General features: G+C 38.5%; 1 protein-coding gene across 8 annotated transcripts in view; it reads right to left on the bottom strand.

The window, feature by feature from the left end:
- Positions 1-20540, bottom strand: part of SYNE2 (spectrin repeat containing nuclear envelope protein 2) — a 324652-nt gene that overhangs the window by 238165 nt on the left and 65947 nt on the right. For all 8 annotated transcript variants that reach the window (XM_027554279.1, XM_027554281.1, XM_027554283.1 and 5 more), the window contains 5 exons: positions 8230-8291; positions 6927-7022; positions 6741-6818; positions 6560-6652; positions 114-295 (listed from right to left, as the gene is read on the bottom strand). In XM_027554279.1, the coding sequence (XP_027410080.1) occupies positions 114-295; positions 6560-6652; positions 6741-6818; positions 6927-7022; positions 8230-8291 (511 nt within the window). The remainder of the gene's footprint in view (positions 1-113; positions 296-6559; positions 6653-6740; positions 6819-6926; positions 7023-8229; positions 8292-20540) is intronic.

Below are 20540 nucleotides of genomic sequence, written 5' to 3'. Positions count from 1 at the left end.
TCAGGTAGCTGTCACACCTATTTGGCCAGATTTTCAGACCTGGAGGTCAGTAAGGTTATGTTGGTGGGTACAGCTACCCTGTGTGTCTCCCCTGGTCACAGCAAGCTACTTACGAGGCACACTGCTCCTGAGCCCACTGGAGAAGAGCCTTCTTTGCAGACATTCGCCATCTTTCTTGGACTTTGGAGCATTTCTTGGCTGGAGGACTTGAGGTAGGAGAGGAGTCAACCGCACTCACACTGTCCAGGGAAGGCTGACTGTAATTGCCAGGAAGAGTCCGGGCAAGCTCCTCAATCTAAGGAAGAGATAATCATTGTTAATGTGTATGGAATCATAAGTTAGCAGCACTGAGACAAAACGTTCAGCCAAAACAAGATCTAAAAAGTATCATTTAACGGTAACAGTTTACTTGTGGTAAAATGAGCACCGCACAAGTTCCTGAACAATGCCATTTGGCATCCGGTGCTACACTTTGGTTTTCTTTCAGTGGACTACTGAAGGCAGGCATCTATTCACCACCCCCACCATGCTTACAGAGCACTACACTGGTGCTCAACATATGTCAATCAAAACTCAACTGAGCTTAATTGAGCTAGTCAAGAAAATTTCTGGAGAGATTGGGTCAATTAAAATGCACCCTTGATTATAAACAATTAAAAAACAAATATACATATAGGAAAAAATAATCAAACACATGGAGATGTTAAGTTTCAAGAGAGAAAAAAAATCCCTCTTACATATATTAAAAATAACCTCATTGATCATTTCAGAAATCTAATTGTATACAGCAAGAAGACAGTGTTTTCACTCGTAATGCAGGCAAAAGTTTTTAAAAGATAACAGTAATGAATATTCATATATTGCTGGAAACACATAAATTGATTCAGATTTCTTGGATGGCAATATGATAATACCTACAGAAAATGTTAAAAGACAAATCTAGAAACAGCTGTGTTATTAAAAGATGTACACTTTTTTCCAATAATTTCAGATTTCCCAAATAACCATTAATAGTAGGTGTGACCAACACAATGAACAAACCTGATCTGGTTTGCAAACTGCCTTGCACCTAAAATAGGACCCAGTGCATGTGTATTTATATAAATATATTTATGTAAATATAGACTATTTACCAAAATTGACATGCTGAGCCATAAAGCAAGCCATAGAAATTTTGAAGGACTGAAATAATTCAGATTATATTTTCTGACCATACTGAAATTAAACTAGAACTTAATGAAGATATAAAAAATAAACTTCAAATATTTAGAAATTAAGTCATAGATTGTTATAGAACCCATCAGTCAAATGAGAAATCATAATGAAAAATTTTAAATCTTTTGAACAGAACAAAAATGAAAATATTATATTCTTGGATTAAAAGATGCATTATTTAAGAGATGTCAACTTTTTCCAAATGATTTTATACTTTAATCAATCCTCATTAAAATTCCAGTAGGTTGTGTGTGTAAATTAACAATAAGCTTACCCAATGGTATATCTCAATTACATCTCAATAAAAAAAATATTATATGGAGATACAAAGAGCAGAGAAGCCAAGGTAATCTTGATAAACAAGTAGGACAGCACACTATCAGATATCAAGACTGACTGTACAGCTAAAGAAATTAATCTAGTATAGACTTGGTACAAGGATAAATAATGGGACAGAACAATCTGAAAATGGAGCCATACCTACATGACTACTTGATTTATGAAGGTGATACTATAGCGTAGTAGGAAAATGAAGGTCTCTTCAATTAATGTTGGACACGTGGACACGTGAAGCGGGAGAAAGGGGAGGGTTGGATGAACTGGGAGAGTAGCATTGACAATATATACACCACCACGTGTAAAACAGATAGCTGCAGAAAGCTGCTGTACAGCACAGGGAGCTCAGCTCGGTGCTCTGTGATGACCTAAAGGGCTGGGAGGGAGGGAGGCTCCCAGAAGGAGGGGTATATGTATACTTATGACTGATTCATGATGTTGTACAGCAGAAACCAACACATGTAAAGCAATTTTCCTCCAATTGAAAAAAAAGAGAAAAGCACAGGAAGTGCAGACACGTGCTATCACAGCAAACAGAAGACAAAAAGTGTTCTGGAAATGAGAAAGTTATTCTGCACACAATTGCTTTAAAGTTGCCTAGTAATTATACTAGATGTGTTTAGTATCTTTCAAGACCCTTATGTAAAGGAACATTTTTTTCTTCCTTATATATCCTAATTATTGGGAAAATGTGATATTTGTTCATTCCCCTGCAAAAAGTATCAGTTTCTGTAAGTTAAGATTTTTAATGCTTATCAATGTCCTTGGTAATCCCTAACTCAAGTCAAGTTCTCAGTAAAGCAAGGGGGAAAAAAAATTAGTGTTGGGTCAACTGGATAGCCATATGGAAAAAGTAAATCTTGATTGCTTTAACATAACATATTCACACAAATCAATTTATTCTCCTTTTTAACTCTGTATTGAAGTATATTTGATTTACAATGTTGTATTAGTTTCCGGTATACAGACAAACCAATTCATTCCTGAAAGACTGCAGATCTCAATGTAACATGTGAAATAATTAAGCTTTTAGAGATGTGCTGTCCAATATGATAGCCACTAGCCACATGTGACTATTTAATTTTTAAATTTAATTTCTCAGACATATTAGCAACACTTTAAGAGTTCAATAGCCATAGGTTGCTAGTATCTGTTATTCTGTACAGTACAAGTATAGAACATTCCCATTATTGCAGAAAGTTCTACTGGAAAGAACTATTCTAGAAAGTAAGAGAATATCTCCATGATATTGGCAATGGGAAAGAATTCTTTAAAAGACATAAAAAGTACTAGCCACCAGAAAAAAAAAGAAGCTGATAAATTTGAACTACATTAAAAATATGAATGTCTGTTAATTAAAGGATTGAAAAGGCAAGTCACAGAGTCAGAGAAGATATTTGCAATTTATATATATACCCAACAAAGGACTTAGATCCAGAATATATTTTAAAACTTCTATAAATCATTACACATAGCAGAATACCTAAAATAAATGTTTTTTTTTAATGTCAAGGATTAGTGAGAATGGTTCCAAATAGGAAAGGAGTATGTCAAGGCTGTATACTGTCACACTGCTTATTTAACTTACATGCAGAGTACATCATGAGAAACGCTGGGCTGGAAGAAACACAAGCTGGAATCAAGATTGCCGGGAGAAATATCAATACCCTCAGATATGCAGATGACACCACCCTTATGGCAGAAAGTGAAGAGGAACTCAAAAGCCTCTTGATGAAAGTGAGAGAGTAAAAAAGTTTGCTTAAAGCTCAACATTCAGAAAACTAAGATCATGGCATCTGGTCCCATTGCTTCATGGGAAATAGATGGGGAAACAGTGGAAAGTGTCAGACTTTATTTTTTTGGGCTCCAAAATCACTGCAGATGGTGACTGCAGCCATGAAATTAAAAGATGCTTACTCCTTAGAAGGAAAGTTATGACCAACCTAGATAGCATATTGAAAAGCAGAGACATTACTTTGCCAACAAAGGTCCATCTAGTCAAGGCTATGGTTTTTCCAGTGGTCATGTATGGATGTGAGAGTTGGACTGTGAAGAAGGCTGAGCGCTGAAGAATTGATGCTTTTGAACTTCGGTGTTGGAGAAGACCCTTGAGAGTCCCTTGGACTGCAAGGAGATCCAATCAGTCCATGCTAAAGGAGATCAGTCCTGGGTATTCATTGGAAGAACTGATGCTGAAGCTGAAACTCCAGTACTTTGGCTACCTCATGTGAAGAGCTGACTCACTGGAAAAGACTCTGATGCTAGGAGGGATTGGGGGCAGGAGGAGAAGGGGACAACAGAGAATGAATAGCTGGATGGCACCACCGACTCAATGGACATGAGTTTGGGTGAACTCTGGGAGTTGATCATGGACATGGAGGCCTGGCATGCTGTGATTCATGGGGTCGCAAAGAGCTGGACACGACTGAGAGACTGAACTGAACTGAACTGATTAGTGAGAATTGGTGCAAAGAATTCTCAAACTATGATAACAGTGCAAATCAGAAAAAGTTCAAAAAACTGTTGGGCAGTGATCTACTGAAGCTAGAGATCATATGCCCTACAGCTTAGCAGTTAACAGTCCTAGATAAATATGCAACAGAAATGAGGCCACCAAAGGCACCAAATGGCATATACAAGAACGTTCTTAGCAGCTTTAGTTGTAACAGCTTAAAACTAGCAACAAAAGAAATGTGCGTCAACAGCAGAATGGTAAATAGGTTCTAGAATATTCACGCACTGGTATATTCATACACAGCAATGAAAAGGAAAGACGCTAAGAGGATGAATCTCACAGACGTGATGTTAAAGAAAATGAATCAGATATAGAAGAGTATTATATAGTGTATGCAAAAGAATTCAGTTATAATTCCCTTTATATTGTGTTTAAAATGGTAAACTAACCAGTGATAAAGATCAAAGTAGTGGTTATCTAAAGGGAAGGAGAGCAGAGACTGGGAGAAGGACCTGGGGCTCTGACATGCTGGCCATGTTCTATCTTTCTATCTTCAGTTACATGGTGGTTACATGGATGTGTTTAATTTATGAAAATTCATCAAGCTCTACACTTAAGATTTGTGCCTTTTTCTCTGTGTGTGTTATACTCTTACCAAAATTTCATTTACAATATTAAAACAAAATTTTAAAAAGCTTTTATTTTGCAAACTTTATGGACCAAGAATGTTGTTTCGAGGAATTTGGCCCATAGGAATGATTAAGATTATATGCAAAAGTTTTATCTTAAGGATAAATTTTTTGGAGTTGCTTAGTCACAAAAAACTGTGAGCATTTTGAGAGTCCATTAATGAAATATATGCTTTACTATAGAACACCATGCTTCCATTATAATATATATAAACCCAGAAAGATGATAATTAGGATAACTTGAAAACAATATGGAGAGCACAATCCTATTTTGTTTAAGACAGACATGCACGAATATATATATTAATTCCTGCTATATTATGTCATGAGGACTGTACATCAAATTAATTGAAGTGGTTATCTGTGAGTGGTGAAATTCTAGATGACTTTCTTTTTATTATCTATGTTGAAATTTTAATTATATTTCAAATACCCTAAAAAGTATGGAAAAATATTTAAGATGCCTATGAATTATTAAATTTTAACATTTTACCACATTTAGTTCATAATTTTAAAGAAACAAAACACAGTTTGAGCCTCTATCTTTGTGCATTCAATTCCATTTCCTTCCCTTCCCAGAGGAAAAAACTCCAAATCCTAAATTTAGTTTTCATCATCCTCATGCATATTATTCTACTATATCTACAAATACAGGTAATCAGAAATGATACAAAGCCTCCCTTTGCAAATGATACAAAGTCTATTTTGTACCAACTATAGATATACTGCTGCTAAGTCACTTCAGTCGCAGCCGACTCTGTGCGACCCCATAGACGGCAGCCCACCAGGCTCCCCCGCCCCTGGGATTCTCCAGGCAAGAACACTGGAGTGGGTTGCCATTTCCTTCTCCAATGCATGAAAGTGAAAAGTGAAAGTGAAGTCGCTCAGTCGCGTCTGACTCTTAGCGACCCCATGGACTGCAGCTTACTAGGCTGCTTCATCCATGGGATTTTCCAGGCAAGAGTACTCGAGTGGGGTGCCATTGCCTTCTCCTATAGGTATACAGAAATGATACAAAGTCTCATTTTGTTTGAAATTTTATATAAATTAGTTATGTTACTTTCTATTTTTCCTAAAATAAGCACTTGCTTTCCATATAATTTTTTTAAATTTTTTTATTATTATTATCATTTTTTTTACTTTACAATATTGTATTGGTTTTGCCATACATCAACATGCATCCGCCACGGGTGTACGGATATAAATTCCCCATATAATTTTTAAAGTTATTTTTAAAGTAATTATGGAGATAACCTACATGTAAACTTTTTAAGTAGCTCCAGAAAACATGCACTAATTCAAAATTCCAGGCCTGAAAGTATGTATTTATCAATCCTAAGTGTCATAAAGTCAGGACTCTAATCATCTTATTTGCTATTATTTTCTTAGTGTCCTAGCACAAAAGCAAGCACATAGTAGGTGCTCAAAAATACTCATGGAATGAAAGAAAAGTTATGAGTCAGTCTTGGGACAGAACTAGACATTGCAGGACTATTAGAACAGACAAGGGACCTCAAAAATGGGGAGATTTTTACCAAGTTTAGTGGGTTAGTTTTCCAGAATTTACTCCAAAAGCTTCCTATTCTCTCTTCTGCCAGAGTAAACAAAAATTTACCATGGCAAGTCCTATTCAGGCTGGGGCTGATACATATATGCTATTTCAGTATATCATGATAATTTAGCATTCAATTTTCAACTGAAGAGTAACGTAAGTGACAAAAGGTCAGCTATATGGTTTTCACCTGAAAAGACTTCCAAAGGGTCCCATTTCTAAAGAAGCTCTAGCGTCGTCCCACTTTTGCGCTACACTTATTTTATACCGTGGTAATTAGAAGAGGAACACTTTTCATATCAAACTACTCACATGAAAGTGCAGTATAATTGTCCAAATAAGGCCAAGAACAATGGATGGGTTTCCATCTATGATATCAGTAACATGAATATTTATTAGCTTGATCTGGAAAAGAAAAGTGCAGGTTAGAAAAAAGAAAATATTTCACAGCATTAATCTCCCCAACTAATTTTCATGTGAATTTCATACTCACTGATTGGTTTTGTAGGAATGTCAGAGCATTTTCTATATTGATTCTACACTGGAATGTATTAGATCCTTTATCTCGAGGCTATGAGATTCAAGCAAAATATATTACTCAGAAATGTGATTTTTTTTTAATCCACAAAATTTCTTAATGTAGTTTTAAAAGCTTGCCAACTTAATTTTAAAAACTTACCAACTGCTGTCCTGAGAGTACTTCCAGCAGGTCCAGGAGGACATGCCCCTTTTTAATGTCTGTGAACAGGTCTGTTACAACTGAGGGAGGGGTGTGCTACCAAAGGTCACGAGAAAAGTAATCGTTAACAGTTTGGAACAACAACATGGTAACATTAAGAATCTCATAAATGTGCTTTAGGATCTCTGCAAAAGCTAAGATTCGGTAGCGATTTTCTTCTTAATTAACAGGATGATAGAAAACACACAAAGTTCCACATCCAAACATGTTAAGGAAAGAAGTGAACTTAACTCACAGTAGATTTCCAATCTACTGTGTTCCAAACACAACACCCTTTCAGCTTTCACTGAGAGCTTAAAACCTGCGCGAAGAAGTGGCATTCAAGATAGTCAGAATCAGCCAATAGTGACCCATTTGGAGAGGAGATTACATTTCTGAAATAACCTGTTTATGAATTGATTCTTTTTAGAACTACAAGCATTGGGCTAGGATGGGTGGCCTGTGAGAGAGGCTCATTCATTTTTGTATCTAGGTTACTCCAGGCACTTGGCACCACTGAGAGCCAGGGTGACACAGAGATTAAGATCAAGGTCTCGGGTCCAGACTGCCTGGGTTTGCATCCCAGTGTGATCACTCATGGCTTCCCTGGTGGCTCAGATGGTAAAGAATCTGCCTGCAATGCGAGAAGCCCAGAGTCGATCCCTGGGTCAGGAAGATACCCTGGAGTAGGAAATGGCAACCCACTCTGGTAGGCTTGCCTGGAGAATTCCATGGACAGAGGAGCCTGGTGGGCTTCATGAGCCCATGCATGGGGTTGCATGAGCAGCTAACACTACACTACTACATTATCACTTGTAAGCTGTGGGACCTTCGAGAAGTCACACAACTTCTCTGTGCCTTACATTCCTTGTTTTTTAAATAGAAACAATACTATCTATATCATGGGATGTTGCAAATTCAATGAAATGTAATGAGTAGTCAGTACATTTAAAGAACTTAACAGTGTCTAACATAACAGTCAATATATAGGACTTCCTTTATAATTGCATTTGATAAAACAGACGTTGCTGCTTTAAATATTTTATAGCACTGTCTCCCACATCCTTAACAGAAGTGCCCAAGTGCCCCCTTTTAGTGCTGGGAAAGAATAACAAATATATCAAAACAGAATACCAAAGATCAAGGTGACATTCAACACATATTTTCAGTCTGTCACCATTGCCATTTTGGAGACCAAAACAGGAGAGAACAGGAGGAATCACTTAAATATATTTTTAGCTTGATTTGCTCTGTTTTTCCTCACCTTTGCCAACTGTGAGTTTATCCAGCAGGTGAAGGTTTTCTTCTGAGTGTCTTCCTGTTCCGCTGTTTAAAAAGGACACCGGCAGTTAGAAAATGAGAAGCCTCAGAAGCCATTTGAACAAATCAGAGCATTAAAGGTCTGTCACTTTGGGAATGTGCGTGTGTCTCACAATCTTATAAACTTTCTTGGAATTTAGTCTAAATTTCAGATGTTTTTCCAAGAAATGTTTTGGAAATAACATGTTGATATGAGATTTTTTTCAAACCCACAGATTAACTGCAAGAGACAATGGTTTTTTAATACTTTTTACTGACAAAAGAATTAAGCCCCTACATAACCTTGACAGGGCTGTACAAAGACCTGTAAAGAAGAAAAAAAAAAAGTTGATAATCCTAAAGAACTTGCAGTCTAAGCCAACAACACTTGGAATGTCAGATAAACCCAGAACACCTGAAAACATCCTAAAGGCTCATAAAGTCGTGGCAGTTTAGTTTTGACATTTATCATGAAGAATATATTGCCACTGAATTCACCATAAATGAGCTGCAATTAGAGTCAGAGACCTGAGTTCAAATCCTGCCTCTGTTACTGAGTAGCTGTGGGACATGGAGCAGGTTCCTCGTGGGCAGTACACACTGCGAGAGACTGTTAGTGATTCACTCGAAGTGAACGGACCTTGGCAACGAGGAAACACAGAGCAAGTGCCAGCTCTCATTCTGACTAACCGGGAAGAGGGTCCCAGGAAAGATCTGAACACTCGAGGTGGGTCTTCTCTTCCTTCCCGGGGCAAGAGAGAGCCCTACACCGACACCATGCTTCACCTACACTCTGACTTCCTCCTACATCACAAGCTGCCATTGCTCTTTCTCTCACACTTCATATCCAAAGCCTCAGGAAATCCTCTTAGGTCCACCTTCAAAATACATCCAGAATACGACCACTTCTCCCACCTTCACTATAACGATCCTGGTCCATGTTAACTCAGATCAGGAAACCACTCTGCTCCAAACTGTGCAAGGGCTCCTCACTTCACTCCTTAAAATGGCTACAAGCCCCACACCACCTGCCCCCTGCCCTCACCCCACCAGCTTCCTTATGCTCATTCCACTCCAGCCATTCTGGCCTATCTGGTTTTTTGTTTGTTTGTTTGTTTTTTCAAATTTCTCCAGACACATTCCCACCTGAGGGCTTTTGCACTGCTCTCTTTTCTTCCAGGAATACTCTTACTTCAGCTATCCCCACAAGCTAACTCCCTCATCTCCTTCAAATCTTGGTTTAAGTGGCACTCATCTGTAAAGGTCTATTCTGACCATCCTAGTTTAAACTGTAACAACCCTTCTTCTTCTGCCTGTGGTCCTGCTTGATTTTTTTTTTTTTCTACAGTACTTACCACCTTTAACATCCTATGTAAGCTACATATGTAGTATTGTTGTTCAGTCGCTCAGTTGTGACCCACTCTTTGTGAACCCATGGACTGCAGCATGCCAGGCTTCCCTGTCCTTCCACCATCTCTTGGAGTTTGCTCAAACTCATGGCCATTGAATCGATGACACCATTTATCCATCTCATCCTCTGAGTAGCTGCTTCTCCTCCTGCCCTTAATCTTTCCCAGCATCAAGGTCTTTCCCAATGAGTCGGCTCTTCGTATCAGGTGGCCAAAGTACTGGAGCTTCAGCTTCAGCATCGGTCATTCCAATGGTTATTCAGGGTTGATTCCATTTAGGACTGACTGGTTTGATCTCCTTGCTGTCAAAGGGACTCTCAAGAGTCTGTTCCAGCACCACAGTTCATCAGTTCTTCAGTGCTCAGCCTTCTTTATGTTCTAACTATCACCATGTGTACATGACTACTGGAAAAACCATAGCTTTGACTATACAGACCTTTGTCAGTAAAGTGATGTCTCTGCTTTTTAATACGCTAAGTTTGTCATAGCTTTTCTTCTAAGAAGCAACAGTCTTTTAATTTCATGACTGAAGTCACCATCTGCAGTGATTTTGGAGCCCAAGAAAATAAAGTCTGTCACTGTTGTCTTTTTTTCCCCCATCTATTTGCCATGAGTTGATGGGAACAGATGCCATAATCTTTGTTTTTTGAATGTTGAGTTTTAAGAAAGCTTTTTCACTCTCCTCTTTCACCCTCATCAAGAGGCTCTTTAGTTCCTCTTCACTTTCTGCCATAAGGGTGGTGTCATCTGCATATCTGAGGTTATTTGATATTTCTCCCAGCAATCTTGATTCCAGCTTGTGCTTCATCCAGTCCAGCATTTCACGTGATGTACTCTGCATATAAGTTAAATAAGCAGGGTGACAATATACAACCTTGACATGTTCCTTTTCCGATTTTGAACCAGTCTGTTGTTCCATGTCTGGTTCTAACTGTTGGTTCTTGACTCGCGTACAGGTTTCTCAGGAGGCAGGTAAGGTGGTCTGATATTCCCATCTCTTTCAGAATATTCCACAGTTTGTTGTGATCCACACAGTCAAAGGCTTTAGCGTAGTCAATGAAGCAGAAGTAGATGTTTTTTGGAATTCCTTTGATTTTTCGATGATCTAACGGATGTTGGCAATTTGATCTCTGGTTCCTCTACTGTTTCTAAATCCAGCTTGAACATCTGGAAGTTTTTGGTTCACATACTTTTGAAGCCTGACTTAAAGGATGTTGAGCATGACCTTGCCAGCATGTGAAATGAGTGCAATTGCACGGTAGTTTGAGCATTCTTTGGCATTGCCGTTCTTTGGGATTGGAATGAAAACTAAACTTTTCCAGTCCTGTGGCCACTGCTGAGTTTTCCAAATTTGCTGATGTATTGAGTGCAGCACTTTCACAGCATCATCTTTTAGGATTTGAAATAGCTCAGCTGGAATTCCATCACCTCCACTAGCTTTGTTTGTAGTAATGCTTCCTAAGGCCCATTTGACTTCACACTCCAGGATTTCTGGCTCTAAGTGAGTGATCACACCATCATGGTTATCCAGGTCATTAAGACCTTTTTTGTACAGTTATTCTGCATATTTTTGCCACCACTTCTTAATATCTTCTGCTTCTGTTAGGTCCTTACCGTTTCTGTCCTTTATTGTGCCCATCTTTGCAATAAATGCAAATAAATAAAATGTTCCCTTGGTGTCTCTAATTTTCTTGAAGAGATCTCTAATCTTTTCCATTCTATTGTTTTCCTCTATTTCTTTGCATTGTTCATTTAAGAAGGCTTTCTTATCTCTCTTTGCTCTTCTTTGGAACTCTGCATTCTGAGGGGTATATGTTTCCTTGTCTCCTTTGCCTTTCACTTCTTTTCTCAGCTAGGCCTTCTCAGACAACCCATTTTGCCTTGCTGCCTATCTTTTTCTTGGGGATGGTTTTGATCACCACTTTCTGTACAACGTTACAAACCTCTGTCCACAGTTTTTCAGGCACTCTGTATATCATATATGTTGTAGGTTTATCATTTAATGTCTTGCTCTGCTCACAATAGAATTTAAGCAGCACATAAGCAAGATGTTTCATCTGTGAAACATTCCAGGGCCTGGAAGAGTCTGGCCAGATTCTAAATAAATATTTGCTAAAAGAGTAGGAATAACAATAATTTTACTAATTATTATTGTTATATTTTATTTACTCTATACTGAGAAGGTCAAATCTACCTTTATGTGTTTGCATTCCTTCTTTGAAAAGCTGACTGTTCTATCTTCTAAAACACTATTTTCCTTTGACTCTTCCCATTCACCCCTATTAATCTCTAACACGGTTAAATTGAAATGGTTGACATGACACCTAGTTTGAGTTCTTAAAAATGTTTTAATCTGATGAGAGCTCAGGGTGAGAAAATGAAAAGAACCTGAGTAAATGGAATTTTAGGGTCTTTATAACTGTAACTAGAGATTAAAGATGCACTGAACCTTGGTGGATTTCCTCAACTTTTTAAATCCATTTCATTTTTTCTGTATTACCAGCTGAAATTAGTTGTAGCTCATTTACACCTTAAAGGGTGCTCAATAATCGAGCACCCAATCTATAATCTACACAAACAAATATAAAATAACCAAAAATTTTACATAATTTGATTAAAATCTAATAAAAACAAGGAGAAAAACAGTAAGATGAGCAGTCAGTACAAATCCCCATCCGGAACTCTACTGTTAGCAATTGAAATCTTCATGAAAAGCTTTAAAAAGGAAATTTCATGGCTTTTAATGAATGCGTTGTCCAAATACAGGATACTTGGTCATCCTGGAAATCAGAAACCTTCAAATGCAACAAGGACCCTTTGCTAACAGCAAACAAAGATGTCCCAGGTGTCATTAAACACCTTTATAACCACTCGATTGAATGCTTTGTCCTTGCCATGTCACTTATCCCTTGACACTCTTTCCCACACTTCCATACTGTCTTACCCTTGAAAAGTGCTGTTAATTCAACAGGAATCAGAGCCAAATAGCTCACCCTATGGCAGGATAAGTAACCTTTTGTTCTTTTCAAAGGTTGACCCATTGGGGAAAAAATAATTGAGATCTACATGCTTTAAAGCAACTTGATTTGAGTGGGTGAGATTTTATTAATGTTGGGTTTTATTTTTTAAACTTTCAGAGTAACTTTCTAACACAATAATAAAACTTTTCACAGAATGGCATGAAGAGAATAGGACCTTTTATTTTTTTATTCTATTTCTTTAATTTTTTAAATTTAATTTACTTTTATATTGGAGTACAGTTGTGTTAATTTCAGGGGGACAGCAAAATCATTCAGATATATATATATATATATACACACACACACACACACAACTGTTCTTTTTCATATTCTTTTACCATATAGGTTATTAAACAGTATTGAATAGAGTTTCCTGTGCTATACAGTATTTGTTGATTATCTATTTTATATATAATAGTATATACATGTTAATCTCAACTTCCTAATTTATTCCTCCTCCCCACCTTTCCCCTTTGGTAACCATAAGTTTGTTTTCTAAGTCTGTGAGTCTATTTCTGTTTTGTAAATAACTTCATATGTGTCATTTTTAGATTCCACATTTAAGTGATACCATAAGATAGTTGTCTTTCTTTGTCTGACTTACTTCACTTAGCATGATAATCTCTAGGGTCATTCATGCTGCTGCAAATGGCATTACTTCATTCTTTTTTATGGCTAAATAATGAGAATAGGACTTTTTAATCAGCAGACGTTAGGGATGGAAAAAAACAAAAGCAGAAAGAGAATAATAAAATCTACCATAATGATGAGTTTTTAAAAATACCAAGGAGTAGAGACAGTGAGAAATTCTGTCTCCTAATTTTTTTAAGGCAAATAAGAAATATGTATAAGGCAGGAAAATGTAGTCAGTGAATTTTATTCAGGCCCATATAGGTGTCCTTGATTATCATTCTTGGAAAAAATCTGGCTGAGTTTGAGAAAGGAGGCATAGAAGGAAAAGATTTTCTCTAGGTGTCATTACCATAAAAATAACATTTAATCCCTGAGTTTGTTCTTATTCAATCTGCCTTTTGTGAGCTAGCAACTCATATCTTTAGCTGGAGGGGAACTTAAATGAAAACAAATTGAGTTAAGCTCAATTAAAGAAGGTGGATTATAAATTCATTACTAAGCTCATTATAAAACTACCATGGCCACTGGGTCTCAGCAAGGTCCAGTTTCACAAAAGTTCATCTAAAATGTTGACTCCAGCAGTCCTTCCCATTATTAAAAGTCACCCAGGCATAAGAATCTCTAATTTACATTTTCACTAAAATACAGAGGAATGCATTACTACAATGTGGCTTCTCCAAGAATGTTCTCTACTGCATGAGATCACCAAGGAAGCTTTGTAATCTCCTTCTATCCAGGAATTTCCCTTTCTACTGGTGGATTACTGATTATAGGTTTACTGCACATGGCCCCAGATTTATTACTTGGATCTCTCATTCTCCTCATTAAAATCTTTTGATCATTCCCTAATTCCTTAATGAATTCTTAGTCTAACATTCTAGGTCACGCATAATCTGACTCTGATCAACTTTTTCCTGACTCATCTCCCATAATTTCTCCACTCATATCCTACTGCCCTAGCCAAACCAGAGTATCTACAGTTCCCCAATTGAGTTGCACTGTTTTCTGCATCAATATGCTATGTACCCTCTGGATTGGACAATTCTTCCATATCCCTCTGGACCCACAAAAACCCCAGCACCCAGCACATGGTGGGTGTTAGACCGACATTTGTTAAAATAAGACATATCCTGTTCAGTGTTCCCTTTGCAAAACAGAAATAGTCTCTTCTGGCTCTGGCTTACCACAACACTTTGTTGGATCTTTTTTTTTTAATCTTTACCATTAGAAAGTATATAATCCTCATAAAACATTTTTTTCAAACAGTAATAGAATTCAAAGTTATTCTTAATTTCCCCAAACACCCACTTTCCTTGCCCTGAGACAACATTAATTAACAATCTCCTGTACATCCCTTCTAGATTAGGCAGGCAAAGAAAAGAAATTCTAAAGGGCAAGGACTGTTTGGATTGGTCACTGGGTCTCCAGCTCCAAGAAGTAAAAGACAGTCAAAACTTGTCGACTGAATGAATGAATCTATATGTAAATTAATTACTATACATGATATTTTTAAAGTTGATAATTCAAAATAAACATGATTTAGGTACACTATTTAAATCAGAAAAGCAGCTGTTGAACCATAAGAAAATTTTTAAAAGATCATAAACCTTCCACATCAACAGGAAGGAAGAAAATTATATCTGGCTAGTAAAAAGAACAAAGTAGATATATATGTGCCCGTGTGTGTGTGTGTGTGTGTGTATTTTCTTAAGTGAAAGAGAGCAAGTTATAAAGTAACGGGTTTATAATGATCCCATCTGTATTTTTATGACAGGATAGCTCCGTGAAAAAGTTTTGTTTCAGTCTTACGGTCATTACCGCTTGCTGCTCACATACTGCAGTCATGCACTGCACGTGGCTTCTCTCCTACTCAGTGTACAAACCTTAAAACTAAACTTTTATCCTTTTGTGCTTTTGCTTCCTCTTAACCCAGTGCCATGTAGAGAAGAGATACTCAATAAATTTAGCTGACTGAAAGATTTAGTAAAGATGAAAAGACTGAGGCTCAAACTGACTTGTCGTTGCCTGGAGAAGAATTTATTGGCAACTGTTACTAGGCCTAGGTCTTATCCTAATCCTTGTTTTAAAAACCCCTGGGCAACTTTAGACACAGCTGGGGAGGGAAAGAGGGGGACACATGGAGAAAGTAGCATCAACATATATACACGATCATGTGTAAAACCGATAGCTGGTGAGAAGTTGCTGTATAACACGGGGAGACCAGTCTGGCACTCTGGGATGACCTAGAGGGTAGGATGGGGGAGAGGGGAGTATATATTTTATACATATAAAAATAATGTATAATTATGGTTGAGTCACGTTGCTGTGAGCAGGAACCAACACAACATTGTAAAAATTAAAAAACAACATAAACTCAAAAAAATAAAGTGAATAAATAAAAACCCCTGGGCAATTTCTTTCTCCTGCTAAGAAAATGTCTTGAACAAAAGACCATGTACTAATGAGACCCTGTTTCTCTCCCCTGAAACAATCTTGCCAACTCCTTGTTAGTTGGGACAGCCACAGTAAGGATAAATAAATTCAGTAAGACAATAATACAACACATTTTAGCCACGTGTTCCAACAGCCATCCCAAAGAATCTTACCCAAGCTGTTATCCGATAGAAAGGGAACTAAAAACAATAAGGCCACCTCTTCTATTGTTTCTCAAGGAGATGATAACAAATAGAAATAAATGAAGAAACAAATTAAGAGAAAGAAAACACACAGGCATGCACAATCAAAACAAGAAAAGCCTAAAATATCTTAGGAATAAACAGGAAAAGGCCTGTGACTGAGCTACCAAAGGGGAGACTGTTAACCAATAGAGAAAGCAAGGCGACGACTTACAACACATTTTCTTGCAACGAACCATACGCCAAACAAAGAAGCAAGAAAGAAAAATAAACAGTACCAAGACTGAGGCCTTACTTACTGAATCAGAAGAGTGAGTTTAGAAGCTAAGTCTTTGCTAACATATCTTGTAAGCACAGTATGCAAACATGTCTCTACCTCAAAATTCTTTTCATTCAAGTACTTCCTCCCTGGAGAACCTACATTGTCGCTACGGAAAAGGAAAAAACAAGAAACAGCAATGGACTGTCAAACTAGCATTCCAGGACTGAAACCACACTCTACCTCCCTACTTCTCGCCAAACTTGCTCTCATCTGTGTTTTCGTCTCCTGGGTTTGACGCCACCATCTTTCATCAGCCCCAGGTACAGCCTATTGCCAAATCCTGCCAACTTTGCCTCCACGTGGCTCTGGCAGATGCACTTCCCTCTCTACATCTGATGGCCCTCCTGCCTCATCTACCATCAGCTCTGCTGCAGACCGCAGCCACGGCCAATCAAGTCGGCTCTGCTCCCTTCAATCTAGTCTCCACTTCAACTAGTAAATCTGCCCACAGCACCTTTTCCACCTTCGGATGGTTTCTCTCTGCTCTGAGGATCAAAAGCAGAACGGCCTATGAAGCCCTGCGTGGTTCACCCACAGCATCTCTCCAGCCTCAGCACATATTAACACTACCCTTTCCTGGTGCCCAGCGCTCCAGACACTCCATCTTCCTCCAGGACCTCTAGAAGTTATGTTCCTGCTGCCACACCTGTTTGTACCACGCTTCCCCTTCACGTACTTAACTTCTAATTACACACAGGGCTCAGCTCAATAGTTGCATCCCAAAGGAAACCTAAGCCGATTTGTCTTCCTCTACTACTTAAGCACTTGCTTCAACTTATAATCACTGACAAGGTTAAGAGCATGGACTCTAGAGGCAGACTACCTGAGTTTGATCCATGTTTGCCACACATACAAGCTGTGAGCCTCAGTCTTCTCATCTGTAAAATGGGGACAGCAGTGCCTACCTCAGAGTTGTTAAGAGGATTAAACACTTGTGATGTAGATCAGAGATCAACAACTGATAACCCCAAAGGCCAAAGGTAGCCTATCGCCTATTTTTGTAAATAAAGTTATTTTGGAACACAGATACATTCATTTATTTACATATTGTCTGTAAAATGTACATATTGTCTGTTCATGCTAAAATGGCAAGTTGCATAGTTGTGGCAGAGACCATACGGACCTCAAAGTTAAAATATTTACTACTTTGTTCTTTACAAAAAAAGGCTACCAATCCTTGGCCCAGCCTATGCTCGAGCTATACAAATGAATATTAGCTACAACATGGATGAGTGTTGAAATCATTATGCTAACCGAAAGAAGCCATCACGAAATACCACACAGTATATGATTCCATTTGTATGAAACATCCAGAACAGGACAATCTATAGACACAGAAAGTAGACCAGTGTTTGTTCAGGGCTGATACAAGGAGGAGGAGGAGGTTTTGGAATAATATTGAAAGGGTATGGGGTTTCTTTGGGGGTGGGGGGATGATAAAAACATTCTAAAATTAAGTGTGATGGTTGCACAACTTTGTGAGTATAGTAAAAATGACTGAATTGCACTATAAGTGGGTGAGCTGCATGGTATGTGAATCACATCTTGAATTATATCTCCATAATGCTGTTACCCCCAAAACAGCGGCTAAGACCTGTGAACTTCTTTGATTACTATCTGCTTCCTCGTTAGCCTGTGAGCCCCAGGAGAGCACAGGCCAACCCTGATTCTGCTCCTCATTTTGCGTGCAGTACGTACCCCTGTGCATTTCATGTTGTTCGGATTCAAAAAGTATTTGTTGGTTATCTGGCTGGAAGGTGCGAGTGGGGCTTTGCTGCTATTTTTCCCCAGTCAATCCAGAGATTTAAGGTCTTAGTTGGCTGGGAAACGCTGTGACACACAGCAAGGAATTTCTGCTCTGGGCCTTAGCATGTAGGATCCAGCCAGGTCGTGTAGCCACATGAGGCAACCGCGCCCTCATGCAAACACCTGAGACCTTCACACCGAGGCTTTTGTTTCCAGCCACTTGGAACACAGCTCCTGGCTCTCTGCAAAAACAAACTTTGCACTTCCAGCACATGAAAATGAGCCCGCAATGCAAATAACATGCCTAGGATCTGGGGTGCTTTTTGTTTCTCTTCTTTCTTACCCTCTTCTGACTCACCTGGGTTGCTCAATAAAAAATATCTGTGGAATGAATAAATCAAAGAGATGACCACATTTCTTTTAACACACATTTCTCACTCCCTACTACTTTTTAACAACCACATTAATACTGTGAGCACTTTTCTTCTGAAAATCACCTTCCTCTGAAGGTGTGAGCCTGAACACCTTCCATTTGAGCCAGCAGTCCAAACACCTCTGACTTCTGAGTTCAAAAGAGCCAGACTGAGCTAAAGGGATGGTGCTGTGGTTACAAATCTAGGATTCTTACACTTTTGAACGCCAGCTAATCAACTGGAGGTCAAAGGTTAAGTGCAGGGTTCTATGCCCCAATTCCCAGAGATTCTGACTGAGGGGGATCACACAGCTCACTCTGAGAAACCTCTCGCTAAAGTAATTAGATGGGTTTATACGTGTGACTTATTCTTGAAAAAATACAAGGGAACAGGAAGGACCTAGCAAAAATAGTAATGAAATAATAAACTCTGAGATGTTAACATAATGAATTAATAACTCAAATATAAATCTATTCTAATTTATGGAGATCCTAAGACACACTTCAAGGGATTCAGAAGGCATGCCATGTCCAGGAATAAGTAGGACTCAAGGGTAAGGAACAATGAGACTATTTCCTTAAACTTTCCGGGAATGGTAACCCACTCCAGTATTCTTCCCTGCATGGTTAGAGGAGCCTGGCAGGCTACAGTCCATGGGATCCCAGAGATCGGACATGACTGAGCAAATAACATTTCATTTTCATTTCTAGTCAAGTGCTCAGGCAGGCATTCTGTAAATGAGTAAACTGTAGATACAAAAGATGAAGGATTTGTAGCCACTCATGCAATAAGCATTTATTGAAAATCTACTATGTCCTGGATACTGTGCTCTAGATGTCACATCTGGCTGAGAGAGAAATTCAAATCCAGATGCGTCTGATACCAAAATCCATGTTCTTTTCATTATAATTAAAAATCATCTGAAATGCCAGATCTATGTCTCCTCCAGCTACCACCCTATTTCTCTCCTCCCCTTCAAACCCGAACTTCTTGAAAGAATTGTCTACCCTGGCTGTCTTCACTTCCTCACCTACCACACACTTCTCAACCCACAAAAATCTGGCGTCTACCCCTGCCTCTCCACTTAATTCTCAGCTGGGCCACTTATAATATGCCCACTGCTAACCTCATGGATACTTGTCAGTATTTTTTGGACTCCTGAAACTTTATTTACTACCCTCTCCTTCTTGAAATATTCTCTTAGGATTCCATGATACCTCACTCAGCTGGTTTTCTTTCTACTTGTCTGGACACCCCTTTCAAGCCCTACTATGGGTTTGTTTGGCTTCTTTTATCTCTGGAATGTTCTGGCTAGGCCCTTCTTCTCTTTCTCTAGATTCTGTCATCTACTCCCATGGAACAAATTACCATTTATACACTCATCACTTTCCATCTTTACCTTCAGCCCAGGTGTCCATTTCTCCTGAGCTGTGTGTATGTTTACCCCACTATCTTCTGGGTATCTCCACTTCATTATTTCAGGGACACTCCAAACTCAACATTTCCAGAACTGAGTTACCATCTCAACCAACTCCCTCTGCCACCAAAGTTGTTCTGCATCTTTTCCCCAGTGCATGGCTCCATCGTTTGTTCGTTTGCTGAAGAATAAACCTGAGTCATCTTTGATACTTGCTACTCCCTCCCTTTCCCACACCCACTCAATCAAAAAGCCCTGATAATTATCTCAATAAAACTGAAATAAAGTAAAAAATTTTTCATATGACATCCCTTATACGTGGATCCTAAAAAAAAAAAAAAAAAAGAGGGGCTACAAATGAACTTATTTACAAAATAGAAGTAGAGTCATGGATGTAGAAAACAAATGTATGGCTACCAGGGCATGAAGGGGAAGGAATAAATTGGGAGATTGGAACTGGCATATACACACTATTATATATAGAATACATAACTAATAAGGACATAGTGTATAGCTCAGGGAATTCTACTCAATACTCTGTAATGGCCTATATGGGAAAAGAATTAAAAAAAAAAAGTGTGGATATGTGTATATGTATAACTGATTCCTGATGGCTTCCCTGCTGGCTCAGATGGTAAAGCGTCTGCCTGCAATTCGGGAGACCCAGGTTCAATCCTGGG

This window comes from Bos indicus x Bos taurus, chromosome 10 (genome assembly GCF_003369695.1).
Source record: "Bos indicus x Bos taurus breed Angus x Brahman F1 hybrid chromosome 10, Bos_hybrid_MaternalHap_v2.0, whole genome shotgun sequence".
Taxonomy (NCBI): domain Eukaryota; kingdom Metazoa; phylum Chordata; class Mammalia; order Artiodactyla; family Bovidae; genus Bos; species Bos indicus x Bos taurus.
Note: the sequence above shows the minus strand (reverse complement) of the source record. Positions and strands in the feature narration are given on the sequence as shown.